Here is a 27,877-nt window from a genome sequence, read left to right as displayed (position 1 = left end):
TCGTGAACAGACTTGCAAGTGAACAGCATATGAAATAGGGTAGTATGCAGGGAAGAACAGGACCAACACACATCTGGGATAGCGGTAAACCTCTTACTGAGGGTGAAGGGCGTGTGTAGCAACCTATTGTAAATGAAATATAGAGATTGCGTCAAGGTTGCTGCTCTGGACGATTTACGGATCTTGGTCCATATTTTGTCACACACGGGGATTGCCCAAGTAGTGTCGAAATCCTGTTCCCACTGTTCCTTCACCCTGGACTTGGGTCTAATGGAGCCATGAGCATGAAGATATTTGTAGAGAGCTGAAGCCTTGGGGGCAGTACGGAGAAGAGAATGGAGTAGTGTAACGCATGTGGAGGAGGGGTGAGGTATCTGTGCTTGCAGGAGCTGGGTATAAGAAGTCATCACCGCTGCTTTGAGTAAAAGGTACTTGGGAGCGAATGATGCAGGTAGATCAAAGGAAGAGCACAGAGTCGAGAAAGGGAAAAATGTCGATTGTGAAAATAATTGCGAGACCCAAACTAAGCCTTTTTGTCTCCAGGACTTCCAGTAAAAGGGTTTATCATGAATTAGAAGATGTTTGTTATGCCATATTGTGGAAGAGAGAAGGTCAGCAATAGAATTAGGAGGGGAGGGCTTGGAGGAGAGAAGGAGCTTAGTGGTAAATTTGTGGATAGGAGTAGGAATCGAAGAAGGCTTGCGGGAAAAGGGCAAGTACTCCGCAAACGAGAAGGGAGAAAGAAAAAGGCGCTCCTCCTTAGCCCACAAAGGATAAGGAGAGATAGGGTCCTGTAACCAATGAGAAGCTTGGCGCAGCAGGAATGCTTTTTGATATGCTGGGAAATCTGGGAAGTTTACTCCGCCCTCAGATGCAGGATGAATCAATCTAGAGAGGGACATCCGGGGCTTCTTGTCGTTCCACAGAAAGGAAGACAGGATCTTGTTAATTTTCCTAAAGAATTCAGAGGGAATAGGCACAGGGATATTAGAAATGGTATAAAGGACTATAGGAGACAGCATCATCTTGATGGTGTCGAGACGACCCCACCAAGACAGGTAAAGAGGGTGCCATCTGGTGGTTAAATCCGACAGCTTTTGAATACATTTAGTCAGGCAGAGGGATACCGTATCGGAGATGGAAGGGGTAATGTGGAGACCTAGGTATTTGATATGCGTTGGGCTCCAAGAGAAATTGGAGGCACTGAAGTCGGTCTTAAAGGTAAATTTCGTCAGGGGCAGGTAAATACATTTTTTTGTAAATTTTAATTACATTAAATGTACACATAACTTTTAGTAAGTTTTATATGTGATAAATAGCTATAACAGTTTACTTTTGGAGGATTACATTATTATACTTATTAAAAATCATAAAAAATAATTGTAGGTTAATTTAATACACTTAAATTGATCAAAAATGAATTTAAAACTAAGGGGGTCATTAGGATAGCGGACGGACCTACTCCCCCACAAATCTAGAACACCCCCAAACAGCCCCCAAAAAACATGCAATACTGGTATATTCAAAACATGGCAAATTGCGCTGTTCACAAAACATTGCTGTTTTCAGCACTTCCACTACTTTGATCCTCTTGAAACTCACCTGGACAGTCACTTGTTCCAGCAATTCACAAGCATCTCAGCAAGGCAGAACAAAATCGAACCACTGCGCTCTTTGAAGAAGAAGAAGAAGAAGGTCTACGACTAGTTTTCACTTAGTTTTCACCCAAACACACGCACCCGCAAAACACCCAAAAAGGCCAAAATTCTGCCAATTCTAGACCAAAGAACACCAAACCCCCCTAAAACATTACCAACATCATTATGAACGAGCCTGCATCGGGCCCGAGCCCTAGAATCAGCGTGAACCATACCAACTTAAACCCAAAAACCCTAGTAAATCTCACTGAACCCTAAACCGTAGATATGCTTTGTCTGTCTGTGTCAAAGAGCCTAGGTAAGCTACATCAGGAGGATGGTTCACTCAGTGGTGCCTGCCTTGACCGTCTGCATGGCCCTGCCGCAAGCATGGGCCAAAAATCAGTTCCGCTCAAGAATTTGCTATTTTTCGGTACTTTTGCGAGATTTGCGAAATACCGAAAAACAGCAAATTTTGCAAACATAACGGATGTTTGGCCCAAGCTTGAGGCAGTGCCATGCAGAGGGTCAAGGCAGGCACCACTGAATGAAGCAACCTGATGTAGCATACCTAGGCTCTTTGTCAGACAAAGCATATCTAATTGTATGCAGCAAGCCACATAGCCCCAATTTTACATGAACAGCTGTCTGGAGTGGACTCTGCCTTGCATAACAAGAACAGTACACTGCCTCGCCCTCGACCAATACGTACCACGAATAGACAGACATGTAGTCCTGCTGTAGTAGTTGTTAAAGACTGGTTTACCTATTTGCCACTCAAGAATTGGCCATAGTTCTTCTGTAAATCGACGTTGATGATCCATCCATCCCAGTGAGTGACTGTAAAGAAAAAAGATATATTATTTAATCAATCATCATGGTATATTGGCAAGTGAGTCCGCTCCAAGTACATTTTGCATATTTTGTGAAATGCAATATAGTGGCCCCTGAATTTGAAGTACAATTTTAATTAAACAAGGAAAAAAAAAAGAGTAGTTGACATGAGTTACAATTACTGTGTGAAAGATTAAATAATAACTAAGACAAGACATATGAATCATCATTTCATGCACAAAAAACAAACAGCAATTTGTTTCATCAGAGCCAGACAGCCATTGCTGTCCAGTGCATGCCATCTTCTCAATTATTCATTACCTGTTCTACTTTTTGTCCCCATCTTCTTTCGAAAGTGAGGGCCCACAAGGCAGCCCTCCTGTCAATATCAAAAGTAACTCTGTCAGCAATCAGCAAGCATGTAGTCAGTCAGGTAATTTCAGTCCCACTTGAGGGGACTCGGCGTAATCCATCCATCTGCCTTGAGTGAAATGGATAGGGGGAGTCTGGAGGAGGAGTATAAAGGAGCATGACTGAGTTGTGAACTTGTGAACCTCAGGAATGCAGACTGCGGCACCTTCAAATCAATAAGGAATATAAGATGAAGACAGTGCTGCTGATGGACTTGTTGTGATTAGGTGATTAGAGTTTTGTTGTGGTAAATGTTGCAAAACAAAGAAAAACACACATGAATAAAAGTGAATAAGGACGAAAAAAAGGAAGTCATTTTCAGGGCTCGGTGTCAGGGAAGTAGAGCTCATCCTCCAACTCCATGAATTGAGACGGGAGTAGGTCAGGTAACAGAGAAGAACTTCTGTCACCTAAGTCGGTGTCCTCTTCTTCCTGCGTGCATTCACGTACTTTGTAATCTGGTGGTATCAAGTGCTGATTCATCTTGATCAGTGTTAACCTCTCCACATTTTTGGCAGAGAGGCGGGTCCTTTTTGAAGTTACAATGGCACCAGTAGCACTGAAAACACGTTCAGAAGACACGCTTGCGAGTGGGCAAGACAAATAATTTATAGCCAGGTTGGTGATCAGTGGCCATAGAGCCATTTTCCTGTACCAATACAGCAATGGGTTCGTATTAACAAAGACCTGTGTTGGGTCATCCAGATAGGCCTGCACCATCAACTCAAGGTTCTCCACGGTTGCTCCACTTTGCGTACCATCTGTGGCCTTCTCAGCAGTGGAACGAACAAACCCTTGATGAGTTAGCCAATCCGCTTCCGACAATATTATGGGTGGGCCTGGTGCAGGTGAGGATGATGATAGGGTTGCTGCTGGTGTCGTTAACGGCTATGAGGGAAAGTTACTCCCTTTGCCCACAGATTCAGAAGTGGAACTTGACGCTGGATCGTCTGCTGATTCAGTTGGACTTCTGACGGCTCCTTGAATTTTCTGCTGATCTTTTTTGAACCGACTGGCTGACACAGCTATCCAATGTTTTTACTTTGAAACATCTGCCTCATCAAAAGCAATGAATGCTTTTCTGGCCACTGCCTTTTTGTACCGTGAATACAGAATAGTGGCACAAATATAATGTTGTTCTGTATGTATCTTTTGAAGCCTTTCATTGGCAACTAGGCGTCTCAATAAGTTCTCCGCCAACAGATATGCAGCTTGCTTTCCACCATCATCTCTCAACGTTGAAGACACCGCCTTCAGTTGGTGCTCTAGCATGCACAACAATGGGATAGCTTTGCTCAAAGAACAGTCCTCCCTGCTGACTTCACGGGTGAAGACCTCAAAAGGACGAAGCATGTCTGCATGTCTGTCAGGCTTTTAACTAGCTGCCATTCCTCCAACTCTAGCCTCATGTCATTAATAGCAGAACCTACTGTGAAGATATAGTAATTGATTACCATGCACTGTTCAAACAGACGCTCAGACAGAGGGGCATATTATCAACAAATAGCGATATTTATTGCTAAAGTAGGGTAAGCGGCAATTTTTTTATCGCCGCGCATCACCGGATTTTATCGCTGAGATAACGTGCTATTAGCAACGTTTATCTGAAAAGCGATAACATTTCCGGCGACAGCGGCGAAATCCGTGAATATGGCGATATTCACGCATTATCGCTAACATGGTCTTAGCCATTATATCCACCTCCCATTGGATATATTAGCTAAGAACTGGTCTGAGCAGGCGTTAGTTTTTGGAGATATTCGCGCATAGCGCAAATATTTCCATCGCTACGCCTGTGTTGGTAATAGGCAATAGCGATGTTAGTAACTGCTTTCAGTCGCTAACAGGTTGGGTATGCCCACTTTGCATGTCATTTGCTTTGCGATAAATATCGCTGACATGCAAAGCGGGCCCCAAACCGCTCGCTATCGCCTACAAGCTGTCGCTAACTGCTGTTAGCGACAGCTTGCTAATAGGGCAATAGAATTATCGCGGCTTAGTTGCCGAAAACGGCAGCTAAAGCGGTGATAATTTCCTTGGGATTTCCTTTCAAGGATAACACTTGATTTGCCCTAAACTTTCAAGGATAACACTTGATTTGCCCTAAACGTTGACTCAAAGTAATGCATAGTAACTATATGTACTTCTTAAGTTTTTTTGCATCAATGGCGTTTTATATGGGTGGAACACAAACATTCCAATGCAACCAGCCATGGTTATCAATGCTATCTAGTAGCAATAATGTGAACAAATAACACCTCTTTGATCTGTTGCCATTTAACAGCAATAAAAAGGAGATATGTTTTTATTTTCTGTCTTTATGGGGAAATGTACTAATTCTTGATGCAACACAGCTTTGCTACACTATGTTGCATCAAAGGGAAAGAGATAAAGAGCAGCATATCTACTAAGAAATGGTAAACAGTTAACCACAAAACTTTTTTAGCGCAGGGAATCACAACGCGGTCGTTACAACGACCGCGTTTTGATTCTGCATACCATTACTCCGCAAGTCTGAACAACGACGTGCGGGGGGGTTGGATTTAAAATCCAACACCTTCCCTCGTGCCCGCACAGACTGGAGTTGGAATAGTAAATTATACTATTCCAACATCCAGCGCCCTCCCTCCGCAAGTCGTTGTTCCCACTTACGGAGTAAGGGTATGCGGAATCACAACGTTGTCGTTGTAACGACCGCGTTGTGATTCCCTGCGGTGGAAAAGGCTGCTGAATAACGTCATAGATTCCTAAGAAACGGTGCTATATTCCTCTTCTCTCGCGCTGTCACACTTTAAGCTGCTATGCACCAGCACACACCCTTGCACCATAGTGTGTTATTTGTAGCCTACATTTTGTACTGATAAAGGATCGTCCCAGTACAAAAGCTATGTTTTAATACTTTCCCAACTTCTCTATGTGCTGTACAATGCAGCACATATGCAACGTTTGGAGTACATGGAGAAAGTAAATAATTTCTCCTCCATTACGCCTGCCTTGAGGTGGTGTAAGGTTTTTGAGCAAATTCCTGGTCACAATTGTGAGTATCTAGGAATTTACAATAAATTCCATGGGTGGGTGCATGGTAACGCATGTGCGTCATTGGTGTCTGAGCATAGAACAGTAAGGGGCATATTACCAAGGGCATTATCGTCGCATTAGCGGGACTTTTTCACGCTAATGCGGCGATAATTTTATCGCCCTATTACCAAGCTGTCGCTAACACCAGTTAGCAACAGCTTGTAGGTAATAGCGGGCATTTAGGGGCCCACTTTGCATGTCAGCGATAATTATCGCTAATGACATGCAAAGTTGGCGTGCCAAGATGTTAGCGAGAGCGTGAATATCTCCAAAAGCTAACGCCTGCTAAAAGCAGTTCTTAGCCATGTTATCCAATGGAAGGTGGATAACATGGCTAAGAGCATTGTCACGATAATGCATGAATATCGCTGATTTTTCAGCGATATTCATGCATTTCGTAGGATTTTTACTGCTTTTGAGATAAACCTTGATAATATCAAGGTATCTCAGCGGTAAAAATCCTCGGTGTGCGGCGATATTTTTTTCTCGCTAACCAAGCAATAGCGATAATTATCGATATTGCTTGGTAATATGCCCCTAGGTTTCCTTGACAACAAGTATTAGCAAAGCTCCCCTGAGGTGGCTGCAGAAATCCTCTTTGCACTTCGCTGGCTTGTCTACAACATCCCAATAGAATCATCCAACCTATCGACTTTGCCAATGCTTGTTACTGTTGTTTGCCTATACTTCGTCTTAAATTGTACAGGCAAGTAACTGAGCATTTAAGTAACATATTTTCTTATATGGTTCTACATACAGAGAGATAACTTGGCATTTTAGTAACATTACCTTAAATAACAATTGCAATCACTTGAATTAACATAGAAAGATAAATGACTTAGTCAATCCACCAAGATTTTTATACACTGATCACTGCTGCAAGATAATTACCCCACTGAGCTATCTTGCATGTTACCGAATCTTATCTTAAAGGCCCATTATATTGTGTCTAGTACTCGACTTTGAAATTAGCATGGATTGGTGTGGACAAACACAACCTTCAGACATGCTGCATGTTGAGTTTGGACACTGCCCACTTGCTGTGCTGTCAGCGAATTGCAACATAGATTAGTTTCACTAGAACAGGCTGAGTTGGACAATATTTCACAATGTTCAATTGGCTCCTCAAACACGACCTATGACCCTGGATGTCTATTTATGCCTTCTCTGGTGAGCCCTTTGCAAGTGTGCAGCAACCAGACTCCAGAGCTGAGGTAAGGGGTAAATAGTGCTTATTATACTATATTTATTTGGAAAGGATATGTACAGGAAAGCGTCTAGGCGCTGTAGAACATAACAGATGACCCTTACCAAATAAAAAGAAGAAAGGGTAAAGGTAAAATGGGAGGGACGTCCTCTAGGGTAGAGTGAAGGGCTATTTCTTAAATCGCTAGCCCTTGCAGAATTTTTCCAGCCTAGCTTCTGTATGGAGTTCCACAGAAGGTCATCCCAAGGTCTTGGTTCAGCCACCAAAAAAGCTCTGCTACTGTATGCCACCATTTTTTTTTGTTTTGGGCTTATCTGTGGGAACTGACTTGTAAGAACATAGTAGGATTCTTACTTTGGGCCATTTCAGCTTGGGAGCCCAACATTTGAGCGTAGATTAGTATAAGGTTCAGTGGGAAAGCAACATTGCCTTGAACAAATCTTTGCTCCATACAGACAGCAACTGTCTGTATAGTATAAAGGGAATAATTGAGTCTCTCCAAGACAACCCTGATGAAAGGCAAGAAGCTGCATTCTGGTCAAACAGAATCCAATAGAGTAGTTTGATGAGAAGTTCCTTAGTTGGCATTACCATATTCTAGACTTGACCCCATGAGGGCATTGTGCCCTTTGAAAAACTGGAGATACTGTTTTCAATGTTTTTACTTGTGAGAAACATGTTACTAAGACTCTGGCCATGTTGGGCTCCAGAGACAGGTTGATGTCAATAATGATGCCTATATTTCGAACTTTTTTGAATGAGCCTGGAAAGGGGGGGGGGCTGTACTCCTATGCTAGATGGACGGGTCCTGGGTGCCCTTTCGCCCTTGGTAACAATACGTTTTATTAAGGACAGACTACGGTTAAGGACGTTCGTTGACATCCATGATTGTTGGTAATGTTTTTTAACATAGTTCGGAAATGTTTAGTTGGTTTTTAATTTAATTTAGTTGTTTATTGCTAATTTTAGTGTCATACCGGGTTGCGGGTTTTGTAGCTGCATAGAGTGGGTAGTGCTTTAATCATAATTATTTGACAATTAATATAAAATTCTTAATAAATAATTATGTAACTTGAGTAATTAATTTATTTTTGGTGTTATGTTTTAGGTGTGGGTTTTGAGTTTTGTAGGTGTACAGGGTGGGAATTAAATTAATTGTAAATAATAACAAATGTTTAATTATTAATTATTTCATGCTACTTAATTAGGGATGTGTGGGTTGTGTTTATATGGGTACAGGGTGGGAAGTATTATAGTTAATTATCAATTATTTAAATTATTATTCATTATGTAATTGATAATTAATTATGTAAATTGTGTAATCAAGAGTTTTTTTATGTGTCAGGTGAGGGTTGTGTTTTTTGGGTTACCGGGTGGGAAGTTACTTAAGAAATAATTTATTGATAATTAATTATTGTTTTATCAATAATTATTTAATTGATAATTACGTTAATTGTGAATGTATTATATTTGTTACGTTTATCGAGAAATTTGGTGGAAGCTATTAAGCAATCATAAATTTAAAAATATTCATTTATTTAAAAAACAAATATATTAATATTTAATATGTTAATTGTGTTATACTTTGTTTATTTACGTTACATTTTAATTGCTTGTGGGAATATAGGGGCCTGATTAGGATGTCGGGTGAACCAACAGGCCGTCAGTGGTGGTCGGCTCGACATCCATGCCATCGGTCCGACCACTGCATTTCAATGCAGGCTGTTGGGCCGCAGAGGTCGGGGAGAAAGACCACTTATTCCAACAGGATCCAGGATCCTGTTGATGCAGTGGTGAGAATTGTATCCCTACCATAGGGCGAGGCCTGCGCAGGCACTGTGGTAAGGATTACAATGCCCCTTTCTGACTCCCTTTTCATGGCGGTCCAACCATCATGAAAAGGCAGCCGGAAAGGGACTTTGGGGGCCCCAAACAGGCCTCTGTCACCTAGGGGCCCTGAAGGCACATGTAGTGTCCCCCCACATCCATGAATCGTGTGCCACAAAGAGCATGGATATGCACAAAGTGGTTTTTCCACTGCCGCTTGTGCTGCACCCCTTATCATGGGCTACAGCACAAACCCCAGTGGAAAAAAGAACTTTCCGACTGCCACCCCATTGGTCATATTGTATTAGGGTGGTCAGACCACCAACAACTTGTTTGGTGGTCTCTTGACCGCTGCAACAACGGTCAGCGGTCTGACTGCCCGTTATAGGAATAGGAGTTCAGGTGTTAATTATATCAATAATATTTGTGTTAATTGATTGATAATAATTATTACAAATTTTAATATTTATGTTATTTTAATTTTTTTGTTAAAGTTAAGACATTTAATATTGATATATGGAATTTTAGATTTTTGATATTTAATAGAGTTGTTTAAATACGTTATTTGTTTGAAGTGAAGTACTCTCTATGTACTGCACCAGTGAATGCAGTGGGAATAGTAAATTTTACCCCCACGTTTATTTATTTTTATTTATTTGAAAGATTTCTAATGTGCACAGCTACCCCAGACAATAGAATAACCAGATCTTCAGGTTCTTACGGAAAGCAAGTAAGGAGTTGCAGTTCCTAAGAGCTACCGGGAAAGAATTCCACAGTTTAGGACCTGGGTAGGCAAAGGAGCAGCCTTTCATGCAGGCTTTACTGAACCTGGGTATGGAGAACAGCAAAAGGCTTGAAGATCTCAGCGGTTTGAGAAGCAAATAAAGAGTCACCAGTTTGCGAATGTATGACCACACTAGGCCATGTTTGTCCTTAAACATACAGCACAATGCCCTGAACTCAATGCATTTAGAGACCTTGAGCCAGTGCAGTTCCTAAAGCAGAGGGGAGACTGAGGCACGCCTCAGTAGATGAAAAATCAACCGTTCAGCCACGTTTCGAATAGTCTGCAAGCGTTGGATGGAAGTCTTATCCACGCCGAGGTACAGCACATTGCCATATTGGATGTGAAGAGTGCCTGAATGACAGTTCTCTGACCCGCTAAGGGAATTAAACAAAGGATCTTTTTCGCGCAGGGTGTTGTTTCCTTGACCCCGTTTCCTTGCTCCTGGACGCTTCTGCCCACGTTCGTTTCGTTGCTCCTGGCTGCTTCTGCCCACGCTCCTGTCCTGACTCCGGAGGCTGTTGGTTTAGTGCTCCTACCCGCTTCTGCCCACGCTCCTGTCCGCTTTTGGCATGTAGAAATCCGTGGTCTGTCGGTTTGGCGCTCCTGTCCTGCCCGCTTCTGGTCACGCTCATGTCCGCTCTCCAAGCACTTTACTACTTCACTAACATGGCGGACCCGTGATTGTGATGTCAGCACGCGTTAAACGCACACGCCCACCTCAGACATGGAGCTACTTCCAAGGGACTACTTTCTGAAAGAACGTACTTTTTCCTTCTAAGGTATATTTTTTTATGGTATATCGCCTATGTCCATCTGCTTACCCTGACGTTTCCTATGATGTATTGGGTGTTTTGATTGGCGCTGTGGTTCCCGAGTTTACCTGGCTCAAAGGTGTGTGTTCTCTCTTTATAATAGTACTATAGATTAACATAGTTTTAATTATGTTGTTTACTGTCTTATGTATAATGAAACTAGACAGATTTTACATATTGTTCAGCTTATTTGGTACATTTATTGACTTTTTTGATGTGTAAATAAATAATATATATATATATATATATATATATATATATATATATATAATATATAGTTGTAATAATTTGTTTATTAAAAATAATTAGAAAATTAAAATATAGATCATATTTATTGTTTGAAAATAGTTTTATATTATATATGTGTATATATGTACACATTCATATATATGTGTGTGCTTGTTTAAATAAGTTTGTATTTATATATGTTTTAAATATTACTTAAACATTTATTTACATTATATTAATGTTATATGTCAAATAAATAGTATTTAGTTTTTAACTATATATAGACGAAATATATATATATATATATATATATTTATATATATATAATATATATATATAAAATATATTATAGTTAGGACCTAGTTACCATAGGAAATTCCGAACATTCTATTGGGAATAACTTTGGTGCCGATTGAGGGATCTGCCTGTAATTTTCCTAAAATTTTTCTCGCTGCGCTCCGATCCTTCCCTAGAAGTTGCGGGGGGATTCGTCAAGCGGGGGCCGAGAAAAAAGGGGGGTCCCAAAACGTGTTTTCCCCATGTTAATTTCCATAGAGACATTCTGACAGGACTACAGCTCGAACGGCTGAACAGAATTATACCAGATTTGGCAAAATGGTAGGGACTGGTATGCAGCAGTGCCTTTTGTATGTTTGGTGTAAATCCCTCAAGTAGTTCTTGAGAAAATTGAATTTGAAATTTTTCAAATGGCATTTTCTAAGGGACCTTTAGACATGGCTACAGCCCGAACGGCTGAACGGAATTACACCAAACTTGGCCAAATGGTAGGGACAGGCATGCAGTAGTGCCTTTTCTATATTTGGTGAAAATCCCTCTAGTAGTTGTTGAGAAAATGATTTTGAGCAAATTATATATCTATATGCGCGCAACATTCTATTGGGAATAACGTTGGCGCCGATTGAGGAATCTGTGTGTAATTTTCCAGAATTTTGGCCATCTCCGCTCCGCTCCTTCCCTGAAAGTTTCGGGGGGCTTCGTCAAGCGAGGGCCGAAAGGGGGCTCCCAATACATGTTTTCCCCATGTTAATTTCCATAGGGACCTTTAGACACGGCTACAGCCCGAACGGCTGAATGGAATTACACCAAACTTGGCGAAATGGTAGGGCCTGATATGCAGATGTGCCTTTGCTATGTTTGGTGAAAATCCCTCCAGTAGTTCTTGAGAAAAATGAATTTGAAATTTTTCAAATGGCATTTTCTATGGGACCTTTAGACACGGCTACAGCCCGAACGGCTGAACGGAATTACACCAAACTTGGCAAAATGGTAGGGACAGGTATGCAGTAGTGCCTTTTCTATATTTGGTGAAAATGCCTCCAGTAGTTGTTGACAAAATTGAATTTGATAAAATTATATATCTACATGCGCTCACCGTACGCGTACCGTACGCGTACATGCGCGTACCCTTACGTGCGCGAGCGAGTTTCTGATTGGCTGGCAGTCGACTGTCAACATTCCAAACTGTCCAAACCAGGAAGTGTTGGCCACCATCTTGTTTTTCAGGAGAACTGAGGCACAAGAGAGCCCAAAACAAGAGTGGAAAACATGAAAAGGGGGCAGGGTAGAGACCCCCCAACCCTCTAGCCCTTCTCAGGGGGTCCCAAAAGGACCCCCAAGGGCAATTTTTTTTTTTTTTAAATTGCGGGGTACGCGCACCGTACACGTAGGGTAAGCGTACCGTCCGCGTACCCCGCGATTTAAAAAAAAATATTTTTTTTTGCACTTGGTCCTTCTGGGACCCTCTGAGAAGGGCTAGGGGGTTAGGGGGTCTCAACCCTGCCCCCTTTTCGCGTTTTCCACTCTTGTTTTGTGCTTTCTTGTGCCTCACTTCTCCTGAGAAACAAGATGGCTGCTCAGGTGGTCCCAGAAGGATAATAACATATATAAACGTTATCCGCTAATAGAATTAGCATTTACAAAACCTTTGAAATTTATTGAAAAAAAATATAGGTTTCACGCCTGATATAGTTAGGAATTAGCATTTAAAAAACCTTGCAAATTCACAGAAAAAAACATAGGTTTCAAGCCTTATATAGTTAGGAATTAGCATTTAAAAAACCTTGCAAATTCACTTAAAAAACCATAGGTTTCAGGACTTATATAGTTAGGAATTAGAATTTAAAAAACCTTGCAAATTCACTTAAAAACCATAGGATTCAGGCCTTATTTAGTTAGGAATTAGCATTTAAAAAACTATTGAAATTGCTCCTATATAGTTAGTTGTACTAACTATATTTCGCGCACCCGCAATTCACTGCTGATGATGTCACATATTACATCATTCATGACATGGTGAGTGACATCACTGATGACATCTCAAATGACATCACTGATGACATCACTGATGACATCTCACTTGACATCACTGATCACATCACTGATGATATCATTCATGTTATAATACGATGTACCTCGTCACACTCTAATATAACCTTTGATACACCCAGTGTTAAATACAGACTACCATTCTTGAAACCATTGATACACCAATACCAGTTACTACATACTCACTCACTGATTCCAAGGTCTACACACACATTCACTCATTCACCCATAGAATCACTCATACATACAGTCACTCATAAATACAACACTATCATATGCACTCATACACCTATACAGACACTCACACACTGCCACTCATCCATGGAGTTACTCACACACCTAGTCAGTCATGCAAAGAATCAATCACACTTCCATTTCCTCAACTATACAGTTATACACACAACACCTTACACTACACCAAACATATGCTAACACATATTTACTCTCTTATACAATCACTGATACAAGTACACAATGATCCATATAGCCACTCGCACATTCACTGGCTCTCATGTATAGTCATTTATATATGCCAACTCTCACATGCACTGTGTTTTACATATGTACTTACTTGCACATGTAGCACTGAGATATCCATTCACTCACCAACACACCCATGCACACAGTCAACCACCCATATAGCTGTTTCCACATGCACTCTTGAACGGTATTGCACCGTTACATCGCAACTTTTACAACGGGAGTCTATTACAACGCAACTTTTACAACGCTGGTTCCATTACAATGCATGCCTTTACAACGCATGTCATTACATAGCAGATGCTATTACAACGCATGCCATTACAACGTAAGTATAGGTAAGCATATAATTTTTTTAAATTTTATTTAATATTATTTAATTAATTTAATTAATATTAATTATAAATAATTATATTTATTTATGTTTTTTAATATTATAAATTAAATATATTAATTTAAGTAATTTTTAAAATAAGTATGAGTATAGGAGTATATGTTTTGGGGTACTGAGGTATATGTTTTGGGGTGTTTGGGTATTTTTATGTTTTAGGGTTGGGTTTGTGTTTTGGGGTACAGGGATATTTTTAGGTTTTAGGGCTGGGTTTGGGTTTTGGGGTATAGGGGTATTTTTAGGTTTTAGGGCTGGGTTTGGGTTTTGGGGTACAGGGGTATTTTTAGGTTTTAGGGTTGGGTTTGTGTTTTGGGGTACAGGGGTATTTTTAGGTTTTAGGGCTGGGTTTGGGTTTTGGGGTACAGGGGTATTTTTAGGTTTTAGGGTTGGGTTTGTGTTTTGGGGTACAGGGGTATTTTTAGGTTTTTAGGGCTGGGTTTGGGTTTTGGGGTACAGGGGTATTTTTAGGTTTTAGGGCTGGGTTTGGGTTTTGGGGTACAGGGGTATTTTTAGGTTTTAGGGCTGGGTTTGGGTTTTGGGGTACAGGGGTATTTTTAGGTTTTAGGGCTGGGTTTGGGTTTTGGGGTACTGTGGTATTTTTAGGTTTTAGGGCTGGGTTTGGGTTTTGGGGTACAGGGGTATTTTTAGGTTTTAGGGTTGGGTTTGGGTTTTGGGGTACAGGGGTATTTTTAGGTTTTAGGGCTGTGTTTGGGTTTTGGGGTACAGGGGTATTTTTAGGTTTTAGGGCTGGTTTGGGTTTTGGGGTACAGGGGTATTTTTAGTGTTCAGTTTTTTTTAAAATACGACTTTAAATAAATTAAATTAATTAAATTAAATTAAATTAATTAAATTATATTAATTACAATTTATAAAATAATTCAATTACATTAATTAAATTAAATTAATTAAATTACATTAATTACAATTATAACATTTATTAAATTAAATTAATAAAATTAAATTAAATTAATTAAATTACATTAATTACATTTTTAAATTAAATTAAATTAAATTAATTACAATTTTAAAATTAATTTAATTATATTAGTTAAATTCAGTTAATTAAATTAACTTAATTACATTTTTTTTAAAAGATACACTTACCTATACTTACGTTGTAATGGTATGCGTTGTAATAGCATCTGCTATGTAATGACATGCGTTGTAAAGGCATGCATTGTAATGGTTCCTGCGTTGTAAAAATTGCGATGTTACAGTCTGCGTTGTAAAATAACGCGTTGTAACGTCATAGATCCCTCTTGAACTCATACACCTAGTGAATCAACTGCTCACACATCTATGCACAGAGTCACACACCTTCCAGTCACACACACACACACACTCAGTCTCCCATTCAAATACTTGGGCAACCAATCAATAACCCATATAGCCACTCATATAGCTACTGAGCAACACATGCAGCAGCTTACACAACAACAGACATACTGATGCACACCTTCAGACAGTTTAGTCACTAACCCATGCATTTAGTAGGACACATTTAATCACTCACTCATAGTCAGTCACACACCTACTAAATCCTTCATCCAGACACTTATACATCCACTCATTCTTCAATATGTAAAACATATTTAAACTTTACAGAAACAAACAGTCACTGAATGATCTCATCAGTTATGTCATCAGTGATGTCATCAGTGATGTAATTTGAGATGTCATCAGTGATGTCATCAGTGATGTCACTGACCATGTCATGAATGATGTAATATGTGACATCATCAGCAGTGGATTGTGGGTGCGCGAAATATAGTTAGTACAACTAACTATATAGGAGCAATTTCAATGGTTTTTTAAAAGCTAATTCCTAACTATATAAGGCCTGAAACCTATGGTTTTTAAGTGAATTTGCAAGGTTTTTAAAATGCTAATTCCTAACTACATAAGGCCTGAAACCTATGGTTTTTTAATTGAATATATTATATATATATTTTTAGTGTAAAAGGTTATTTGTTTTTGATATTTGTGAACTTACCATTATGAGTATAGAAGACAATATTTTTGTGATTGATATTTTTGACACAATATTTCTGTATCACAATATTTTTGATTTCAATATTGTATCAGTGATCCTGCAAAAATCCAGTCTTACCCTTATATTGCCAAGGAAGCCGGAAGAATGGGTGAAATCTCAGTCTTTAGAGAAGGATTTTTCGCAGTGACTAAACATTTGCTGATTTCCAAATTGTTGCAAAGAACCCCTGTGTGAACTAAATAATATATATCATTAAGAGTCACAGTACTAAGTAAAGATATAGGAGCCTCATGAATCTTGTGTTTTATAAATTGCTCAGCAATCCGGAGGAGGAACCTTTTGTTACTGGAGCTATTAATTCAATACCTGTAACGGTTGTAAAATGACTCATTGGTGTTGGACTCATTCTTATGTGGTGAACTTGATTTCAGGGTGAGCTCGAACGTCTTCCAGAGTAATACGGTTCCAGACCCTAAGGATCTTCTCACACAATTGCACTAAACCTTACCATAGTTCATTGAAGGGCATGACTGGGGTCTAGGTGCCTGGGGATTGTATAGTTCTTCATTGATTCATTAGCCAAGCTAGGAGCCTCGCTGATGCAGTTGGAATTAAAGTCTTTTTTTATGCTATTGATTTTTGCTATGTATGTTATAATAATAATAGTTATAATAATATTAATTATTATAATAATAATGCGATTTGTAAGGCACTTGGTTACACCTCAACTGTGTACCCCTGCACTGGCTATAGCAGCGTCATATTTAAACTTCAGTTCCACAGTGTATGGTTTTCTCCACTGTCTTTCTGTTTGGTATCCCTCCAACTTTAGCTCTGCTAGATCACCAGTGGACCTATCTTTTGTTTAACTCTGACTCTCATGGATTTTATTGGAGTTTTGAGCCAGAAGAGTTGTGTCTTAAATTTGAGTGAATATGGTGTTAAATGCCTCTATTATTTCATCTGTAATGGGGTCTTTTAACTTTGTGTTACATTTACCAAAGGCTTGAAGTAAGGTGATGGTAGTTGCCTCAAGACAAAATGTTACCCAAAGTTTCTCTCACTGACTCAAACTCCCAGTTGCTTAGCAGCATCTCACACATGGAATTGAAATAACTAAAAGGTGTCCTGCAGTAAATGCGGTTTGTTGGCTAGTGAGTTGAAGGTTGAATGCTCCCAGAGCCTGCTATTTCCATTTTCAGATGCCAACTACATGTACAAGTAATAATAAATATCCAGCAACATTTATACATATTTTATTTGCAGTTGAAATCTACTGTGGGGGAGGCTTGACATGCTGTTGCCAAATAAAACCCAGTTAGCATTGGAGTTACATGAGTAATAGGCGTTTCTGTCACTGAGTGCCATGTTCTGGGAACCCCTTGTTCCGAGTTAGCCAACCAATCTTGGGGGTCCATTACGATGACGGGCGTACAAAGTCCGTCCGCCACCGCAACTGCCAAAGAGACCGCCCGCCATAGGTGCGGCGGTTGCGCCTTACTCATTAGGATGCCCCCGCCACACTGGCGGGCGCATCCTGCATTTCTTACATTGCGGTGGGCGTTGCTGTCAGAGGCACCCGCCGAAATGTAAGAAATGCATGTCGTGCATTTGCATGCACAACGTGACAGGCACTGCGCAGTGCCTTCCACCTTGCGCATGCAAATGGTACCCCCCATGTGCCCCCCCTGCTCACCCCAACACCCTGGGTGCCCGCAATGGGCCCCCAAAAGCAAAGACCGCATGCCTTTCCATGGCGGCAAAGCCCCATGAAAAGGCTGATTTCTGCCATCATCCTAATATGGATGCCGGTGCCTTGCAGACACCGCCACCGTATTAAACATGTTTTCCGCCCGGTTGACGAGTCGACTGGTGGAAACACGGTGGAAGGTCTTTCCATCCGCCGCGGACCCCCAGCCATCCTAATATGGTGGACAGTCTTTTTGGTATGGATGGCGGGCGGATGGCCCTGCCGGGTCAGCGTTGGCTACTGCCGGCCGGGCGATCCGCCCGCCATCCTAATGGGGCCCTAGATGATTACGTTGGATTTCGTGGATTTTTCCTTTTGAACTATCGAGGCAGAATTTACTCACTCTGATTTCTCTCACTCTGCCACTTTCCCACTTTTTGCAAATGTTCTCTAAGCTAGTCAACTTGAGGATTAGCAAGAATGTCCAAAATAAGAGGTTAATTTGCCTTTGTACCGTTTGCCAAGGAAATTGGATGATTCTTAGTGGAGTGGTGTGGCTCACTGGTTAGAGGCGGCAGACCCGAGAGCAGAGAACGGCCCGGGACCAGGGTTCGATTCCCGACGCGGCAGGGTCTCGGACCAGGATCAGCGGACTCGATAATTCTCGCCTCGGTGCCTACTCCAACCAGAGAACACACTCGGCAACTCTGGGCATTAGCTTGCCTCATCTCCACAACGGCCCCTCACAAATGCCCGGGATGCCTGGTTTCACCTTGGAGACTCCCAGGAGGGACTATCTCACAGGGAAAGCCAGGACGGGTTCCCCAGCGGTCTATAGCGCTACGAGGCCTGCGGTACGGGTAGAAGTGCGCTTTATAAGACACTTTCAATTTCAATTTCAATTTCAATTTCTTATGGCTCTTGAAATCTCTATGTTAGGACTAAGTCCAAAATATCTCCAGGACAGACTTACTCTATACCTCCCTGACAGGAATCTAGTATCAAAAAGTCAACTTCTGCTATATCCTCGGCGCATTTGTGCATCAAAATATGGAGGCTGGGGCTTTTCCTATGTCGCCCTCACCACTGGAATAGGTTCCCTCTGTTTATTCTCTGTAATTTGCCCGGGAAGAACACAGCAAGTCACGCTATAGGTGGAAGATGAGGCCTGCACCACTGCCCACCAGCTGTACGGAAAAACCGTGAACGGTGCAGTGCTGGAGAGAGACGTGGTGGCCTGGTGATTGGAGCTTCCCAGCCCACTCACACTGTGGACCAAACTCTCTGCCAGCAGGAGGACTGAGCCCGCACCAGCTCTGCAAGTCTAGACAGGCACTGCCTGCATAACCCTGCCATCCAGCGCTAAGCGGGAAATACTGTCACCATGGAAAAGCAGGAACGGAGGCTGCAGCTACCCCGATCGGCCAAAATAATCTGCTGCCACGTGTCGATCCAGGAGGACTCCATCATAAGTAAGGAGTGTCCAGATGACCCCACAGAGCAGGGAGAAAGCCATAACCCTGCACCCCACCAAGTCTGAGGCACACCAAGAGGTGTGTCAGTCCTCCCACAGCCTCCCAGCCTGACCCGGTCAGCAGCGCTCCGCCCCTGCCTGCTGACCCTCTACCTGCAGCAAAGAAAGGGAACCAGCACCACATACTCACCCCACAACCTCTGCCTCGCTCGCAGCAACCCACTGTGTGACCCTGCTTGACCATGTCTGTCTCCATTAGCGCCCACGAGGTAGTGACGAGGGTGCCCACCGTGCAGCACCCTTGGAGACCGCGGGAGAAATTGCCACCCTGCATCTCTCCAGGACATGGACAGCACAGGAGCAAACGTGTCAAGCACCACCAGCCCCCACAGCATGATGCCTGCAGTGTGAGGAATTTGCTGGGCCTGTGCTGGGATTAGCATTGCACCGCCACCTAGTGTCTCTCTCTCTCTCTCACCTCTGAGGGGAAACTGCCAGCCGTGATCCTGGTAGAAACAAAAAGAGATATGCGGAACACAAGTGGAATCATCAAGCAAGGGACATAGCCTCATCAAGAGCTTTGATTCACCTGTTTTCCCTCCACACCATGGGTACTCACAAACCTTCTCTCGTGGGCCAAATTTACAGTGTGGTTTGTGTCCGAGGGCTGCACCAGTAGGGGTGGGGTCAGTAGGGGAGGGGCGGCGCAAGAGCTACAAAAAAACTGTGACCATGAGGTTGAACACAAGTCCCTGCAGCGGACACCTTCGTCCATTGAGCCACCGGGCCTGGTATACACACAACTCTCTCTCTCTCTCTCTCTCTCTCTCTCTCTCTCTCTCTCTCTCTCCCTCTATCTCCCTCTCTATCCCTCTCTCAACCTCTCTCAACCTCTCTCTCCCTCTCTCCCTCCCTCTCTCCCCCATCTCTCCCTATTTTTCCCTCCGTCTCACTCAGGCTGTCTCACTCCCTCTCACTCCCTCTCACTCCCTTTCTCTCCCACCTCTCTCTCCCTGACTCCCTCTGTCTCACTCACTCTGACTGTCTCACTCTCTCTGTCTCCCTCTCTCTCTCTCTCTGTCTCCCTCTCTCTCTCTCTCTCTTTGTCTCCCTCTCTCTCTGTCTCCCTCTCGCTCTCTGTCTCCCTCTCTCTCCTTCCCTCTCCCTCTCTGTCTCCCTCACTCTGTCTGTCTCCCTTACTCAGTCTGTCTCCGTCTGTCTGCCTCCCTCAGTCTGTCTCCGTCTGTCTCCCTCCCTCTCCCTTTGTCTGTCTCCCTTTCTCTGTCTACCTCTCTCTGTCTCCCTTTCCCTCCCTCCCTCCCACGCTCTCCCTCTGTCTGCCTCCCTTTCCCTCCCTCCTTTCCTTCCCTCCCTCGCTCTGCCTCTGTCTGCCTCCCTTTCTCCTTTCCCTCCCTCCCTCGCTCTCCCTCTGTCTGCCTCCCTCTCCCTCCCTCCCTCCCTCGCTCTCCCTCTGTCTGCATCCCTTTCCCTCCCTCCCTCTTTCTCCCTCTGTCTGCCTCCCTTTCCCTCCCTCCTTTCCCTCACTCCCTCGCTCTCCCTCTGTATGCCTCCCTTTCCCTCCCTCCCTCGCTCTCTCTCCCTCTCGCTCCCTTTCCCTCCCTCGCTCTCTCTTCCCTTCCCTCCCTCCCTCGCTCCCCCTCTGTCTGCCTCCCTTTTCCTCCTCGCTCTCCCTCCCTTTACCTCCCTTGCTCTCCCTCCCCCTCCCTTTCCCTCCTTCCCTGTCTGCCTCCCTCCACCTCCCTCCCTCGTTCTCCCTCGCTCTCCTTCCCTTTCCCTCCCTCCCTTGCTCTCCCTCTCTCTGCCTCCCTTTCCCTCCCTCCCTGGCTCTCCCTCTCCCTGCCTCCCTTTCCCTCCCACCCTCTCCCTCCCTTTCCTCCGTCCCTCACTCTCCCTCTGTCTGTGTCTGCCTCCCTTTTCTTCCCTCCCTCGCTCTCCTTCTGTCTGCCTCCCTTTCCCTCCCTCCCTCGCTCTCCCTCTCTCTGCCTCCCTTTCCCTCCCTTCCTCGCTCTCCCTTTCCCTCCCTTCCTCGCTCTCCTTCCCTCCCTCTGTCACCCTCTTCATCGCACCCTGCCTGTGTGTGCCTGGGCTGAGACAGCTTCCGGGCACACACACACAGAGCTGGGAGAACTTCACAGGTCTTTAAAAGACCATTTGTATGTTAATGAGGCTTTCGTATTTCACCTCTTAGCGCCCCTGCAGCTCCACTCTGACTATCACTGGAATGCCCGGGCCCCCACGGAGCAGGAGAGTCTTGGCGCGCAGTGTTTGCAGACACACTTTAACTTTTTTTTTTTAAACACGGGTAAATTGTCTGAAAGGTCCACGGGCCACCAGGGAAGGCTTGCCGGGCCGCTGGCGGGTCGTACTATGAGTACCCGTGCTCCACACCTACACAGTGTTCCTTCCCAGACCGGCACCTCGAACGCCCACAAGGTCTGCAGCACTCAGGAACAGTTGCAGTGGTCTCCTCAATGCCCGCAGTGCCACCTAGTGGCCAGTATAAGGTACCACGTCTAAAAAAATATACATATATCTAAACGCTTTTGCACAAGACTGTCCAGCAGCACTGATAAGGCTGCAGCGGCCCAGAGTGACAGCCAACTCAACACTGAAAAACCAAAGGGGATGATGGACGGAGCGTTGACAATACAAACACTCACCCTAGTCAACTGATCTAGGTTTAATCCCTCACCATTCTTTAGCTCACTCCGCCACCCCAGTTCAGACATGGCCATATGCAAATCAGTCTGACCCTGTGCCTCATGGGAACAGTCCAGCCCGAACTGCCAAGCTTTGTTCGCCATAAGTTGGCAGGGTATGCTCAGACGTAAGTCCCTTGCTCACTTTGACACTGGATTCAAGCAAGCCGGACTGAAGACGGCTGAAATGCCAGAAACCGGTCCTCAGTAGCTTGTTTCCGGTCCAGGGAAGGCATGGCTTGGCAGTTCGGGCTGGACTGTTCCCATGAGGCACAGGGTCACACTGATTTGCATATGGCCATGTCTGAACTGGGGTGGCAGAGTGGGCTAAAGAACGGTGATGGATTAAACCCAAATCAGTTGACTTGGGGTGAGTGCTTGTATTGTCAATGCTCCATCCATCATTTCCTTTGGTTTTTCTTTGTTTGCCATAAGTTGGCAGGGTATGCTCAGACGTGAGTCCCTTGCTCACTTTCCCACTGGATTCAAGCTAGCCGGGATGAAGACGGCTGAAATGCCAGAAACCGGTTCTCAGTAGCTTGTGTCCGGTCCAGGGAAGGCATGGCTTGGCAGTTCGGGCTGGACTGTTCCCATGAAGCACAAGGTCAGACTGATTTGCATATGGCCATGTCTGAACTGGGGTGGCAGAGTGGGCTAAAGAACGGTGATGGAGATCCCATACATCTCCACAACAGCAACGGAGCACAAAGGGGACAAAGGCACCACAGTGTCCTCCCTCACACTGCCTGAAGAAGGAGTTGTCAGTGACCCAAGGCTGACAAGAGGAGAGTCGCACACCACAAGTGGCCAGCCGCCATTTCAGCTCTCTACTACTCGTGGAAGCCATTCCCTGAAGAGGGCACACACGGAGTAGGAGCTTCAAGAAGCTGCCTGAAGAAGGAGCACCCAAATTGAATGGCTGCTCACCACGCAGCCAAGAAGAGTGGCAACCTGCATGGTCCAGAGACCATTGAAGTTAAAAGGACCTGTTGGCCTTGTTGGAACTTGGTGCCTGTCACTGCACCCGGAGAAGAAGCAAAAAGAAGAGTGACAATCCTGTCACCTGGAAGAGCTGGACATACACAGGCGCGCCCAGGAAACAAGAGGAGAAGCACCAGGACTCGTAGCGCCACCCCGCCAATAGAATTCTCCAAAGACACCAGACAGCCACCAAGGCAGACCAATGGCCCTGGAGACAGCACCAAGGGAGAATCAAGTGTAATTCGTAGCAAGCGCAAACCGCGAAGCTCCCATCGTTTCACAGTGCGACCGTCCAGCCCTGAGCGTCGGCAGTCAGAGTCGAACAGCATCCCTGCTCCTGACCGCAAATGCCAGAGGTGAAAGAACAGATTCAGAAGAGGCAAAGTCACATTGCTACGATGTCCCTCCAGACACCTCCTCTACTAGCTGATCATCGCCACCTGTCGTCCAGGCCCAATGGCAGCTACGTCATCAGTGTCATGTGCATGACACCGCACTCAGCAAGAAATGTGGAAGTGTGACCGGAAGGTCTACACCAAGAATCGGACAACCAACTGAGGTCAGAAGGGGAAGTTGTGAGTGGCAGGGCCGGACAGTGAAGAGAACCTGAGCTACAAAAGGAGTGAGTCCTGACCCAGCGACAGCAAGGGAAGAGGGTGATAACCTGAGTAGGAACTGGCAACCGCACAGCGGAGTCTGAGAGTAAGATGCACAGCCTGCACAAACCGAGTCTCAAGCCTTACGTTTCTCACCGTGTCTATCACTCGCCTGTCATCAACGTCTGAACAGCCCAAGAAGTTCAAGTGATCGGATGCAAGTGCCTCCTCTAAAGGACATGGAGGTACCTGGCTACTCCCTACCTCAGGTGATAGACTCCAGAATGAATGTCTTCAGCCATCAAGACAAGTCATCACTCACCATCGTCCAGATTCACCACAAGGCTGGCAATGCCACCATTCCAGACCTCATCAAGTGTGTCCACCGACACCATCTTGAATAAAAATGGATTGGAACTCTACACTGTTGCCAAACCTGCTGATAAGCAAAACCCTGCGGCAGCGAGAGCATGTCCTGAACAAGACCCATACACCCTTGAGGTTTGTGCAAGAGACTGGCTAGTGGCTCCTCAGCGGTTTTGCAGCCCCCCCCCAGTCGGCACACACACAGCCCCAGCGCAGCCTACCAGCAGTCCTGTGGTAGGCCTGACCCAATGGCCTCCCCAGGCAGGAGAGGTGGAAGAGACAATGCCCCACCGACAGGTCACCAGACCCAGCAAGACAGTCTAACAAAGCCTTCGGTCGACCCTGCAACGATTCAGTGAACTTTCACCAACGGACTCCAATCATAATCTTGACGCACCCAGTCAATGAACTGTTGTTATCCACCACATACCATCCTCCATGTCAGCAAAAGGAAGATACTTGGGAATAAAGGACATGCTAACACCGGCACGTTAATAGTGCGTAGCTTACATCTCCAAGCAAGCGTTTGGAGGAATGTTGTGTCCTGCGAGACATGTTCTAGTGTCTCGACAGGAACAGTTAGTAGCCACTCCCCTATGGGAGTGCGCACACTTGCACCTCCACATGCATACCTCACAGGTGTCACGAGTGACGTAAGCCTGTCAATAAAAGGGCACATGCTCGTGGCCAGTTCCAGCACCTAACCACTGTGTGTCCGTGTACCATTATTTCTCAGCATGTGGGCCTAGGGCCCACGCCAACACAACACCAAGAAATATGACCACACACTATGTGAGTATCATATTTACTAAGAGACTGCTGTCATTTGCAGTTTCCGTGGTCCAAAAAAGCCCCAAACAAAATAATCCAAAATATACAAAAGAGAAGTTACAACTCTTAGAGGACAAGCAAAGATGAATTTTACCTGTTAATTTGACTAATTACAAAGAAATATGGAATTCCACCCGATTCCTTGCCTTCTAAGTCATCGTGCTAGAAATTAGGAATAGCTTAACAGCTAAATTTGAAAGGAATCAACATTTCACTCGTTCAAAAAGAGTAGATTCTAGTAATGAATACATATAAAGAATATTTATGTATCAATACCACAGAGGTGGCGATAGCAACTCAGCATATTTGGATAATTCCAAATTTGTATTGAATTTTTTTTTTCTTACTATCTTTAGCACTGTTCGACGAATGTGCATGAAACATCCATTACGTTTCTTCATCAAGCATGGCCTAAAAATAAAGGGCAGGAGTTCCACGAGTGATATTTGTCATTTTAACTCACGTAAAATTATTTGCTCCTTCTTATAGAAAGAACAGCTGAGTGGAATTACACCAGACTTGACATGTAACTAATACTTTACTCAAGGAAGTGAAGAGAAATTATTGTTTAAAACATGTTCAGGCTTGGACATGAATGGTTACATTTGAGAGATATTTTGTCTTATTATCATGCAGATCCCATGTGAATGCGTGAAACCACGGCGACGCCACTGCAACAAGTGAAAGCACAACATTGGATTTGGGAGCTTTTCTCCCGTCGTCCATCGCAAATTCAAGAATTAAGCTGTGGGTGCAAATCCATTGTGCTCTAATTAGTAGGCCATCAGAGAAAATGTTCTGTTGCAGCTGACATTACCCAACAAAGTGCATTGCTGAAGGCCATGAAGGGGTTGGCCACCCCGTTGACTGCAGGATGGGGCCCTGTGTCAAACCAAAGGGGATGATGGACGGAGTGTTGAACATGGCAAGCACTCACCCCCAGTCAACTGAACTGGGTTAAATCCATCATCATTCTTTAGCTCACTCACTCCGCCACCCCAGTTCAGACATGGCCATATGCAAATTAGACTGACTCTGTGCCTCATGGGAACACTCCAGCCCGAACTGCCAAGCCGTGTCTTCCCTGGACCGGAAACCCCTGCAACTTAAATCTCTCTTTCTTTGTTGTATATTACAGACTTGCTGTCCGCAGAGCTCCGACAACACTTAACTCACTCTCTCTTTCTTTTACGTTACTGTCATAATTGCTAAAGTCACATATGCGAGCGCCCCTAACTTGCACTCTCTTTTGTTTTATATTACAGTATAGTCGTGAGCGCTCTCTACCGGCCAGTGACTGAACTATGCATTCCAGGTCTTTGGCTGTGGCTTTGGTCCTGATTCTTGGGACAACGCTTTCAGGTGAGTTCCGAACATGTTCTAAATGACTGAACTGATGGAGGTGCAGAAGCCTGGAATTGGCCAAACACTACCAATTCGGAGACAACCCAATAAATAAGTACTAATGTCCTGGTTTGCCAAAGTTTTTTTCCTGGCTTAGTGTGCTAAACCAGGAAAAAATGTCCCTCATTAGTCTTAAGACCCTCTGATATCTGAAAGGGAGACCTGTGTGGCGAAGAGTTTTGCCCTGCCTTCAAATGGTCTTAAGACTGCTCCTCCAAGCCTAAAACAGTCTTAATCTGACATTTGAGGCAGAAGAAGGTTTAAAGATTGCTTAATTTAGGAAGTCGTTTTGGTGCCTTAATCCCTAATAGTTGTATGATGTATTATCAATAACAAAATATTTTGGTTCAACTATGTCTTTGTAAAACTAGGGGGCAAGGTTTTGGCGCTGCCCCATGTTTATGTGATATCTTAAATCTAGGGCTGCACCAAGGTCCATGGGTGTTGTGGGGGAACACCCACCACCATGCCCATGGAACTCCTCTTTGACGCAGAGTAAGGGAAGGCATTCACTTGCGCTGCTTTGCTTACTCCATATCTACAAAGCCACGAAAAGTGTTGCAAAGTGACTTTTCGTGGCCTCGTAGATATGGGTAAGCACAGTGTGCTGCCTGAACGTCAAGAAAAGTGACGTTCCGGCAGTTCTAAATAAGCCCCAGAGTGTCCAGATTTTCTAAAGTTGATAGGGCAGAAAGACAGTTGCACATCTTTATTTTAAACTACAAGAAGTGACCAAGGGCCTCATGTACAAAGGGTTTTGAGAGTTTGCAAACCCTTTAATTTGGTAAATTAGAGGGTTTGTGAACCCTAAATTCCTTTTTCAAATGTACCAAACCCATTTAGCAATTTGGAACCGGTTTACTGAATTGCTAAATGGGTTTAGGAAGCCATACTGAATAAGGCGTGTCTAGGACGTCCCTTCCGAAGACCGATTTCCTATGCTCGCAAATTAATTAAGGGACTAATTTATGAGGAATTGGAGTAGGGCAGAGCAACAAGACTTCTTGCTGAGCTGCACTATGCCAATTTGAAAGGGTAGGAATTCACCCTATTTCTGAAAGACAGTGCATTCCTGTCCTTTCTGCCTGTGCTGGTGCACAATTCGCTGCCTAGCACAAACGTAGGCAGCCTTGCGCCATGGTGCAAGGGTGCCTCTTTTGCAGACAGGATTGTTTTGTGCAGAAAGGGGCATTTTACTCTTGCTATGTGGGCTGTAGAATGCAGCACACATGGAAAGAGGAAAAAACTAGCAGAAATAAAAATATTTCCTCTCGTTACGCCTGCTCTGCGGAGGTGTAAGGTTTTGGCGCTACTCCAGGTTTATGTGATTAAGTAAATCTGGGGCAGTGTGTGAAAACCCGGTGCAACGCCCACGGAATGCCTCTCTGATGCAGAGTATATGGACAGTTTTTTATTTCAGTTTCAAAATTTGAAAAGTTGTTTGTAATTAAAGTAGAAAAGGATTATTTATCAACAAAAGTGTTAATTGCGAAACTTCACTAAAAACTTCATTCGGTTGGTATTTCACCCTTGATATAATAGGAAAACATAACAGTAATACGTGTTTATTAATAATGCTGGATTACTTAATTGTACTCTTCACTAACCTTATTTCTAGGCCTCATATCCCTTTAGCAATGAGCTGAACCTTCACTCAGTTATATCTGCTGTTTTTGCCTGTACATATCTTCGCATGTGTTTGTGAAAAATTACAGAGGCTCCATTTTTTTATCAGAAAGGGATTTGAGAACTTCCTGTTTCTCCCCTCTTAAGTTCCTGATAGA

The 27,877-nt window shown here is 43.9% G+C and overlaps 1 protein-coding gene across 2 annotated transcripts in view; it reads left to right on the top strand.

Annotated features, from left to right (window-relative positions):
- Positions 1-7,076: 7,076 nt before the first annotated feature.
- Positions 7,077-27,877, top strand: part of LOC147698897 (apovitellenin-1-like) — a 108,568-nt gene continuing 87,767 nt past the window's right edge. Inside the window, exons 1-2 of one of the 2 annotated variants that reach the window (XM_086935518.1) lie at positions 7,077-7,174; positions 25,955-26,051. In XM_086935518.1, coding sequence (XP_086791644.1) covers positions 25,994-26,051 — 58 coding nt within the window. In that variant the 5' untranslated portion in view covers positions 7,077-7,174; positions 25,955-25,993. Of the gene's footprint in view, positions 7,182-25,954; positions 26,052-27,877 lie in introns of both variants that reach the window. The other variant, XM_086935519.1, reaches the window with a different exon arrangement.

This window comes from Lissotriton vulgaris, chromosome 8 (assembly GCF_964263255.1).
Source record: "Lissotriton vulgaris chromosome 8, aLisVul1.2, whole genome shotgun sequence".
Taxonomy (NCBI): Eukaryota; Metazoa; Chordata; class Amphibia; order Caudata; family Salamandridae; genus Lissotriton; species Lissotriton vulgaris.
Note: the sequence above shows the minus strand (reverse complement) of the source record. Positions and strands in the feature narration are given on the sequence as shown.